Raw genomic sequence first — 10,748 nt, 5'->3', positions numbered from 1 at the left:
CCAAAATTGTAGCTGTGAAGATTTTCTGGCCATCTTTTTTAGATCAAATTAGTCTAGCTGTTATATTCTGTAACTGTTATATTCTGTAACGTTGTCCTCTTTAAGCTCTCTTTCGGGCTTCTCTCGAGGCTTTAAAACACGTCTGTCAGAGTTAGACGATAGTGAAACCAGTGCTTATCTAGATATTGTCCTCTTTAGGTTTTTCCATCCGGGCTTTCGTTCAAGCTTTTTGGCCTTTCCCTTTTCCCCAATAGAAATCTACGAAGGCTTCCACACCCTTATAAAGGGTGTTTTGAAGGCCTCCATTTTTATATTTAACTATTTATCATTTTTATTGAGTTTTGAAGAAATTTTTATTTCACGGGCTTTGTGAAGTTTTATGAGATTTTATTTTATAGTTTTTCTCAAAAAAAAAAAAAAAAAAAAAAAAAAAGAGTTATTTATATAAGTTGTAATTCAAATTAGCCGTGTTAATAACGTTTTTGAAAAATATTAACTTTTAAGAGATTTATTTATTTATTTATTTATTTTTTTTTGAAGATATTATTGAAATTTTTTAATGTTAAAAATAAAATACAAAATTCACTATTTTCTATAATTTAACCCAAAAAGAAAATTAAAATAACCTTTTGGTTTGGGTCAACAGTACCTTCCCGGGATTCCAATGATTGGTATTCAAATTGCAAACGTGTTCGACGCGCGTCTTTATATTCCCATTACACGTTGCCCTCTGCCGCTCCACAAAACATCCAAGTCGAGGAGAGGAACCACCGTTAGAGATCAATAGCCTCTGCTATGGAAGTTCATCCGACCTCTTCACTCCAGGGTTTGTGCAAAATTCCTTCTCACCTCTCAATCTTCCTCAAGTGTTCTGTTTTCTATTTGCTTCCCATGAAAATCATGCCGATTCGGTAGAATAACTATGCGTTTGATTTTTCTTAATTTTTTGTTTGGTTACTATTCTTCGTCTTGATTTTAATTTTGTTTTCATCGAGTATCATTCTGCTTCAATGTTGCTCTCTGGATCTAAACCGACTATTATTTTTAGAGGAATCGATGATGTTGGTAAGAACTGTTTTGTGCATTCTCAAATGCAAAATTTTCATAGAATTGTCAACATTTTCATTGAAGAGTTCGAGAAAGATCTTGAAAAATCATCCCAAACTCAGTATCTTGTACGTCGGAGTTCATCTGTTAATTTTTGCTGAGAATTTCAATGTCTTCCTTCCTTCCTCCCCTCGATTTGAAGTTTTCTTTTCTTTTTCACAACAGATGAGAGAGAAGATCCTTCTGTGATGGTTGAGAAAGAGGTGACAGAATCAGTTTCAAGCTCACCACAAGATGTGCAAACTAACAGAAGTAGGGAAAATGTCATGAAGACTGAACCTTCTCAACAGATTGGTATGGATGGAGAAACGAGCATGGAGGCCTCCATGTCGGCTGATGATGTTTTTCGGGCTGGAGGGTTTGGTGCGAGGGATGATATTGGTAGTTTTCTTCCTGTTGCAAGTGATTCTACTGACTTTGAGGCTACAATTCGCAGTGCTCGAGCATATGAAGGACCACAGGGGGAGATTTCTAGACCAGGTCTTGGCTGGAAAGAAGCTACAAAAACTGAGTAGTTCCGCTTTGAGCATTTTTGTTTGTGTCCAACTTCAGTCATTTGTAAGTACGGTTTGTTTACAAGGTCTATACAGGATCATGTTTTGTCTTATGTCACTTTAGGAAGATGTATTACTTTGTTGTGTCTTTGAATCAATATAGATCACGACCCTTTCCAATGCAATCATCAAGATAGATTTTGAGGGTGAATCTTTCAAAATTATGCTTGATATGATGTATTGGACCTTCGATTGTGATTTTAAATCCTAAACCTCTCGAGGACAAAGAACTCAAAGAGTCAAGACATTGAAAGTTTTTGTTCTGATTAATGGTAATATTACGACAGAATACATTTTAAATTTATTTGACCTTTCATATCATTTTGGCATTCTCTTCTTCTAGGATGCTCGTTTTGTGGTTTGTTTTAGATACAAGATGTTGTACAGGGGTGGCTTTCTGGAAGATCCTTTGTCCCGGGGCAAGGATTGATAATGGGTCATAGGCAGATTTCCTCTCCATCAGTACCCGCCATTTGGAGCCAAAATGAGCTTGCCACTCGTCTTGGGAGCTATAATGAGGCAGATATTGCGTACATCCAGGAAGATCCCTGACACAGTAGTCCAGAATTATTTGGTTTTGGGCTAAAATGTACTCTAAGCTTTGTTTTCCGGTTGAAGTTGGCAGTGCAGAAAATAAGAAACCCACTAGGTAGAATATTTCTTCGTCTGGTGTGATCACTGATGTTTTATTGTTCCACCTGTACAACCCAAACTGATTTGTATTAGGATGGGGAAATTGTAAGTGTAGAGTTTCTGGGACAAATCTATTGAAACAAGTACTTGGATTTGTTAACCGGGTAGATTAGTATGGGACCATTGGTAGAATCTGATAGAATTTTGTCAAACACCTCTGCAGCAAAATCATGTATTTTGCTTCTTGGGATCATTAGATTCATCCAAGGATGAGGAACCTCCCACAATCCTTTTTCCCTGAGTTTTTTCTCAGATATGTGCACTCTATCCAGAAACTCCACGTAAGGAACTTCCGACTGAAAGAGAGTAGCTGGAATGTACCTCAATTGTGATAGCAACTTCTCAATTCTCTGCACAACCACATAGAGTTTGGAAATGACATTATTTGGTTTTTTAACTGTTTTTTTGGCTGTTTGTCATGAGCTTGATATCTGATAATGTCTATGGCAATGCTCACCTTGTTCATAGTTTCTGTCTCTTCAGAGTTGAAGTACATGGCCATTTCTAGACAATACAGTGTCGTTCTATCTGAGACGAATTGGCTGGCTTGAACTGGATCTTTGGGATCAAATGAAGATCTCCAATTATTGAGAATGCCAGTTCTATTTATTATAACAAAGCCTTCAATATAATCAAAGGAGTACTTGGTGGATATCAGATGTTCCTGGTCCTTGGAGAATATGGCGAAGTCTGAATACAAGGTTCTTATCCACTTTACCTGTCAAAAGATGGCGGATTGTGTTTTGCATTACAAGATATCACTAAAAATGTTATATTATATACCTATTCTGATGGAATGCAGGGTGTATTACCATTTTTGGTGCTGATTCTAGAGAAATCCTTGCCCTTGTGATGATGCCAAACTGACCAAGGCCTCCAAGTACGCTGTAAAACAGGTCTGCATTCTGCTGCGCTGAACAGGTAATAACCTCGCCCTTTCCTGCATTCAATTGAAACTACATCGGTTTGTCTGCCTCCAAGGTTTTAATATTGAAATAATTCGAAGCTTGGTTACTTTTGCTCTGGTGGACTTCGTTTTAGTTCTCTCTCTAATTCTCCTTGGCTTTCTCCATTTTTAGCGCTTTTGGCCCCTGGCAACCTCTCGTCATTTTTTATTTCTTAGAGAGGTTTAGGCTATTTTCACACTGCTTCCATTTCCCCTTTTTCGCGTCTTCCATATTGGGTTGGTTTCATGACTCAGGACGTTATACCAACATTTTTATTTTCCTTCCTTTTCACTGAATGGAAGATTATTCCTTCATGAGTTTGTTCTAATTCTTTCGGTGGGGGGTTGGCCAAAATGAAAGAGTCTAGGGGTCAACAGTTTCCATCGTAAAAGGAAATTACAAAAATTCATGTTAACTTGGGTGATCTTTTTCGATTCTTAAGAAGCTTCAGGTTGATAAGATTGTCCATGTTTGCATCGAATTGTAAGCAATACTTGCAAAGCTTCTTCGACTATATTATTAACCACAATATTTACTTATGCAACATAAATAAGATTCCAAATGTATTTAATATCATTTGATTGTCATGAAATTAAATTTATTATTGAAAATTTTTATGGTAAATTGGATCTGTTTGTGATTGAAATTACTTGAGTCTTTCAGTCTCTTCATCAAATTTTATAATGGTCTATATTCATGTTTCATATTTGGTTTATGTTATTGTTGCCCTCAATTTTCTCAACAGTGAGATTGTTCATCTAAGTTGGAGGAGGAACATAGAGTGAGCAATTTATAATAAGTTGGGTGGTGAACTTTTTCTTCTCACCTAAGAGGAATTACAGAGGATCCCTACAGCCAATAACACAAGTAGTATTTAAATTTTTTGCACTGTTACATTGTTGTGCGTTTATGGACTAAGGATTACATCCCAAAGTGAAATGAAGAAGGCATCTCCAAAATTATACTGTTCTTTTAACAATAAATCCCTCGAACTTCATGTTATTTTGGTGCCTCAATAAAGGTTCTATCTGATGAGAAAGAAAAGTCTCTTTCTTAATAATTATTTCTCCCAACCACTCTGCTCTATTAAATATTTTTGTTCCCTCTATCGTACAGTATAATCACAAAATCTATCTTTATTGCGGCCCCTCCCTAATTCCTCGATAGAGAACGTTGGTACAGGGATAATAAATATAATATAATATTTTAAGCGGAATATGTGTGTGAGGGACATACTTAAGAGAGAAAAGTAGTTGAGAAAGAGATTTAAATGGAGGGTACTAGAATAATGCTAATTTGACATTTAGAATTTTTAAGTCAAGTTTTGGGGTCCATCCTAATTAAATTGTGGGGTTTGCACAATTTGCCTGATGATCAAGTATAGTTTGGAAGGTTTATCATCAGTATCCAATTTCGATAATTTGGAAATCAAATTTCCCGTTAGAGTGCTTTTGTTTGTAGTTTTGATTTTTAAATAGGTTCAAGAACTTGAGGAGATTATGTGAGAGATTTGAACTTCCAATGTTTTATTTGAGGGTAAGCCACCTGAGCAATGATTTGGCTGGAAAATATCATTTTAACTGTTATACTTGGGGAGGTCAGCAAAGTTTATACCCAAATTTGGTGACAGAAAAGAGGTTATAAGTTCAAAAGAACTAGTTGTGCAATCACTGCAGGAGTGAAAAGCTAGAAAACGAAAGAGTACCTGTGACAACTTCTAGCTGGTGGACGTTACTGATTTGAGGTCCATGCCTAAAAGCTTGCCCGCTAATACCAGCATTTGATAGAGTACCACCCACAGAAAGATGAAGGTAGTCAGTCCAAGATTTTGGTGTTAAGCCATGTTTAAGCGTTTCATGTAAGATATTTATCCACAGCTCTCCTCCGGGGACATCCACCCATGGTAAGTTTCCACTGTGAACCTGCATGGCTGGTTCCTTGAGGGACTCCATATTGATAACTACGCCTCTTAAGGCTTGTGCCTGACCTTGAAGAGAATGGCCGTGACCCCTTGCAGCAACTGTAAGTTCTGTTCCTGAACCCATCTGAAATATATGCTTTAATGTAATTGAAATATCACGAACTGAATGTGGATGTAGAACTGCTAAGGGTAGCATGTGATATCTTTTGCCAAAATCTTTAGCTGCTGCTTGATTGTTTTTAAAGCTAAAGTGTCCATCTAGGCTTATTGTTTCCAAGGATGAAAGCAGTTTAGAAGAAGATTGTATAGGAGGGTCACCAGTAGGCTCCCCGAAACATTTGGTGAAACAAAGGTTGGTTCTATAAGTAGCACAGTTCATGAAAAGAATAATGCAAATTTTGAAGAGTAAGATTTTGTTGTTGTTGAGAAAGCTAGGAAATGGTGACCGCATGTTTCTAAATATTGAGCTTCTCCTTGATTTCCTTTATGAGGCAAAGAAAAAAGAAGTGGTGTAGAAGAGCTCTAGGTAATTGGAGGTGGAAGAAGAGAATTTAAAGAGCTTGTTTGTCTAATGAGCAGTTTCAACTTCGGCTCAGACGTTATTTACTTGCTGTCTTGTCTTTGGGTAGGTGGGCATCTTTATTACCTCAGCTTTTTCTGGGATCTAATGTAAAGGCGGCATTTGGTTGAGATAACTGTTGCTGATGTCGTTTTTTTCTCTTTTCCCCCTCTTAAGAACAATATATTAGATAAGTGTCTTATTTTTTTCCCCTAAATAAGACACTTATCTTAATGAACTCTCGCACTTAATTTAAATACAACAGAAACTGTTTAGAAAATCATATTTGGTTTCTTTAGTTTTTCTTTTGTTCTCTTTGATAGCATTAGAATATTTCATTTATAAGATTTCCGTACAACATATTTGGACCATATTATCACTCAGACTGATGGAAACTGCAAAATTGGGTGAAGAATTCAAAGTGGAGACCGCTGTTGCTGAAAACAATAAGTATAAACTTGTATTGGAAGGAGAGAAGCAAGGGATGTTGAAGATTGTCGGGTGAGGCCTATTAAAAGCACTGTAAGTTGTTTTGAATAGTATTGATTCTATTATTATACTTGTTTTGAGAAAAGTCAGGTGACAAAGTGAGATGAACTGAAGCAAGATAAGGAGTACAGTGGTGAGTTGAAATGGACCATCTGGAGTTCCTTGGGGATGTGATGTATTGAGAATGGTCCAAAGTCTTAAAGGTATTTGATCACTGTAAGTAAGGTCATGCGGGTCCCTCAACATGTGAACACCACGAGGAGCCCCACAGGTACAACAATTCTCCTCACTCTCACCTTTACTCTCCCAAGTTAAATTTTCAAGAAAATTCCTAGTTTCCATTCTGCTTAAAGGAACATGTTTATTTGTGTATTTTACACGCTTTACGATATCCTACACGAACTCTCTCTAGATTAAGAAGTTTGATTGAAGAACATTAGTAGGGACAGTGATTAGAATTCTGGTATGAAATCTATGCATTCTCTCCCTATGTGCAGCATTTTCTTCTCTAATATATACACCATATACCATGTAGGAGAGAAGGGTGGGAACAGATGGGTATGTGAGGCATATAAATCAATGTAGCACTAACAGAACATAGTACAATTATTGTAGTCGTTGTCTCTTGTGAGGAGAGGGGTTGTGACAGAAGCTTTAAAGAAATCACCTCGAACACCTCGTGGTAGAAAGCTACTCGGTCGCCCTACCAAGTTTTACAGATTGACATCCATCTTTTTGCAAGCTGCATTGATGTCGATGTGCCTTGGCCATTGGCCTTTTGAATGATAAGGATTCTGAATAGACAATTTCATGAGTTGATTTCCAAGAGGGAGTGAGTTCTGATTTTAGGATAACATTTTAATGCTTGCTGCTTCTATGTGTGGTATTATTATCATTATTGTTGTCGTTGTTGATATCTTAGTCCCTACATCATTTTAGAAAAAGATTCACATTTAATATTTAGATCTGTGGCCCTCCCTCAATAATGCTACCTTTGTTGATGTGTCAAATCTTATCTCGGCCTAGATTCTCCGTTCGATGCCTCGTCCAATAGCTTGCTTGTTCTTCCTATGAATCATGGCATGGAATTAGTTGAGGCATCAAAATTCTAATACTATATATGTTCGCATTATTCGTACTTCGATAAAGTTTTGTGAGTGATTGATATTGAAATTTATTTGTTTGCTAATATTTGAATTGTTGTAAGTGTATATGAATAAGAAATAATTACTCTCAAGTGGTTTTAAGATCATTCTAAATTTAAGATGGCTATACAAAGCTCTAGATTTTTTTTTTTTTATTAAATATAAACGACAATAAAGGTATTTTGTTTATTAAATTAAATTACAGAAAAATATATTATTTTTAATCAAATAATGACATTTACATTATATATAAAAAAAAACCCATGAAATATTAAAAAAAAAAAGCAACAAAATTTCATTTATATGAATATAATATAAATAATAGGTATTTTGACTTAACGAGTTATAAAAAATTTTATTTATTAATTTTAAGAATCTTTTTGAATTTTTTTTATAATTTTTATAATTTTTTTTTAATAATTTTTTTTTAGAAAAATCTATGAAACATATTCCTTGATATCTGCCTTATGAAAGATGTATTAAAAAATTGTTTGGTAAAAAAGTAGGAATACATTTAATGAAAGAGGACCAAAATGTAATTTTACCATGTGGCTTACGTCATCTTTTTTTTCTTCTAAATATTCGAGGTAAAATTAATAAAATACAACCATGTGAAAATGAGATGATTTACTTATATCAGGTCAATTATATACAATAACGATATATACTCATTTCGTTAAATATAACAAAAGACAACTTTCGTTTCTCGTTGTGTGTCATCCGCCTTTGATGAATTTGAGGTTAAACGTTGTAAATTAATACGTATGTCATTTAATTTTGTATAAATATAATAGTTTCTTCGTATCTTGGACCATGGAAAAGATTATAAATAATGATGGGTAGGTTCCCGTAGTCTATAAAATGGTGAACGACCCCATCGGTGTAGCATGGTCACAATCTCCTAGGTTGTAAGAGGAAAAAATGAGAATATAGAGAAGAGAGTACGGAGTTTGTGAGGGTTTATTATTATCATGTTTCCTGAACATACTTCCCTTCCGTATCTTATCATGTTCCCCATATGCTTCTTCATCATTACCCTACCAACCTAATCTATTGTCCTTTGAGGTCTCGAGCATCAATGAAACTTTTGAAAGTTCAAGCGTATTTAAAAATATCAGATAAATCTATAAATTTTGTATTTGTGTCGTTTATCTTTGAATTTTAAAACGTATCTAATAAATTTGTGATTGACCCATTTAATATTTTTTAAAGTATATTCATACGGTCGAGATGTTAAATTGAATGTTTAGAATTGCATTCTTATGCATTATATGACAATTTGTGTTCATAGATATAACCATTGTGTAAATCATTCTTGTAGTAACAGTTTAGTTTTAAAAAAATAATAATAATAAATAAATAAATAAATAAATAAATAAATTGTTTTACCCGTATAATTATATCTTCCTCTTTAAGTACCATTGATTTTATACTGAACAATTTGTGTATGATCCTCCTTTGAGTGTTACCGAGTAGGTCATATCAATAGTGTTACAAGAATAAAACATTAAATTTTATCCATATGCTAGAATATAAACTCTTTAGATTATTACTTCAACATAATGCTTTCATATGTCAGCCACGTACTCTTCAAGATTACACTAATATCCTCGAGTTTTTTCCTATAATTAATAATGAAATAATTGTAATTAAAAAATATTAAATATTAAAATATTAATTATGTGACTTCGAAACAAAACCAGAACATATTTTTCTTTGTCGTTCTTATATCAAATGTGGGATAGATCAGCCAAACTTTTATGTTTTTTTTTTTAGTTCTTCTAGATATAACCAAATTACTGTAGCTCCTCGAGATTAAGAAAAAACCAATTTCACCTACATTTATAACACGTTTGCCTTTTCTTTAGAATGTGTTTTGAATTTTTTAGTACTCTAACAACCTTCGAAAGACGCACAATCACTTTCATATATGGTTAAATCAATAATAGAAACGTTCATAGATATGATTTCTTTGTCTTTGAAGAATCTTTCGACACTTATCCAAAAAATATCATTTTATGATAAAAGAACGTTAACTTTCGAGTACACGATTTCTAAAATAGGAATCAAAGTAGATAGAGCCAAAGTTGAAATGAAGGGATTGATGACTTTTTTGGGACATGTTGATTCTTATATTCGGTTTATCTACGATTTTTCCACCAAATAATGGCTTAATGATTTGTAATAGCCCACGTGAATTAGAGAGAATTCAGTTTATTTTGGTTATTGTGTCTACGAAGCAACGAGTATCATGTGAATGATATATTCATCAATTAACAGGTGGGAGGTATTCGAGCTTTTGGTCTCGTAGTCGAGGGTACACATCGGTAGGAGAGGGGAACCAAACATTTATTTTAAGGGGTAGAAACTTCTCTCTATCATACATGTTTTAAAACTGTGAGGCTGATAGTGATATGTAACAAACCAAAATGGACATTATCGGCTAGTGGTGGGCTGAAACCGTTATTGTATGTCCTATTTTTTGAACTCGAGTTTGTAAGATAATAACGGTTGATGAGTCTTTCGTATCTAAGAATTATTTTTTTTTTTTTTAAAGGATATTACTTAAGCCCCTTCTTAAGAATCACTAATCAAGTATTAGCCCCTAATTAATTGGGCTTAATTAAGTTTTATGTGATGTATCAATTTTTAGCTTTGGGCTTGTCTCCATATGTCTGTGGGCCTTAATTACATTCAGGCCCAATTTGAGTTCTTCATTTTGTTTTGGCATATGATCATCATATAAAATATATATTTTTTTAATTGGAAAATTTATAAAGCGAAACATTTTAAGATTCAATCTTCTTATACGAATCAACTAGAGTAGTGTAATCGGTGTTCGTGCCTGTAACAGTCTAAGAAAAGACCACCACTAATCGATATTGTCTGCTTTAGCTCGTTACGTAGACCACCACTAATCGATATTGTCCGCTTTAGCTCGTTACGTATTGCAGTCAGCCTCACGGTTTTTAAAACGCATTTGTTAGGGAAAAGTTTCACTCTTATAAGGAATGTCCAGTTTTGATACCATTTGGAACAGCACACTCTTATCAGAAATGTCCAGTTTTGATACCATTTGGACGGCCCAAACCCACCATTGACAGATATTGTCAATTTTAGCTTGTTACGTATTACCATCAATCGTGGAGAGTGTTACGTGGGATCTCACAATACCCTATGTGGGTTTTACCTCAAGATGAACAAATCGTGCCTCGAGATAAACATCAAGCTCCAGTCGTTAAGAAAGCTCAATCGTGAAGATTGTTAGAAGTACAAATCAAGTTTCATCCTAACTAAGAAACCGAGAAATCCATGCAATCAAGGTAAGGACAA

At 34.6% G+C, this 10,748-nt stretch overlaps 2 protein-coding genes across 10 annotated transcripts; one reads left to right on the top strand and one right to left on the bottom strand.

Annotated features, from left to right (window-relative positions):
- Positions 1-667: 667 nt before the first annotated feature.
- On the top strand, positions 668-7,233 carry LOC111789948 (uncharacterized). Of its 9 annotated transcripts, none has more exons than XR_015420329.1 (7): positions 781-826; positions 1,273-1,665; positions 2,005-2,310; positions 2,838-3,055; positions 3,157-3,275; positions 6,195-6,541; positions 6,886-7,233. XR_015420329.1 is itself a non-coding variant. In XM_087122333.1 (3 exons), exon 3 carries the CDS (start codon positions 1,296-1,298, stop codon positions 1,620-1,622), a length of 327 nt encoding a protein of 108 aa, XP_086978459.1. In that variant the 5' UTR covers positions 730-826; positions 1,049-1,175; positions 1,273-1,295; the 3' UTR covers positions 1,623-1,965. The 9 variants fall into 9 exon arrangements, 3 of the variants coding, with proteins under 3 accessions (XP_023526456.2, XP_086978459.1, XP_023526458.2); XR_015420326.1 differs by having other exon boundaries at positions 6,806-7,233; XR_015420327.1 differs by having other exon boundaries at positions 2,049-2,310; positions 6,195-7,233.
- LOC111789946 (cytokinin dehydrogenase 1-like) lies at positions 1,904-5,649 on the bottom strand. The gene is made up of 5 exons (XM_023670681.2): positions 5,007-5,649; positions 3,167-3,294; positions 2,812-3,072; positions 2,442-2,704; positions 1,904-2,359 (listed from the first exon to the last, which is right to left on the bottom strand). The coding sequence occupies exons 1-5, from the start codon at positions 5,599-5,601 to the stop codon at positions 1,975-1,977; spliced, it is 1,632 nt and encodes a 543-aa protein (XP_023526449.2). The 5' UTR covers positions 5,602-5,649; the 3' UTR covers positions 1,904-1,974.
- Positions 7,234-10,748: the final 3,515 nt, after the last annotated feature.

Source organism: Cucurbita pepo, chromosome 3 (genome assembly GCF_057944985.1).
Source record: "Cucurbita pepo subsp. pepo isolate OVF chromosome 3, ASM5794498v1, whole genome shotgun sequence".
Lineage (NCBI taxonomy): Eukaryota > Viridiplantae > Streptophyta > Magnoliopsida > Cucurbitales > Cucurbitaceae > Cucurbita > Cucurbita pepo.
The sequence above is the reverse complement of the archived record's forward strand: the minus strand, read 5'-3'. Positions and strand labels throughout refer to the sequence as shown.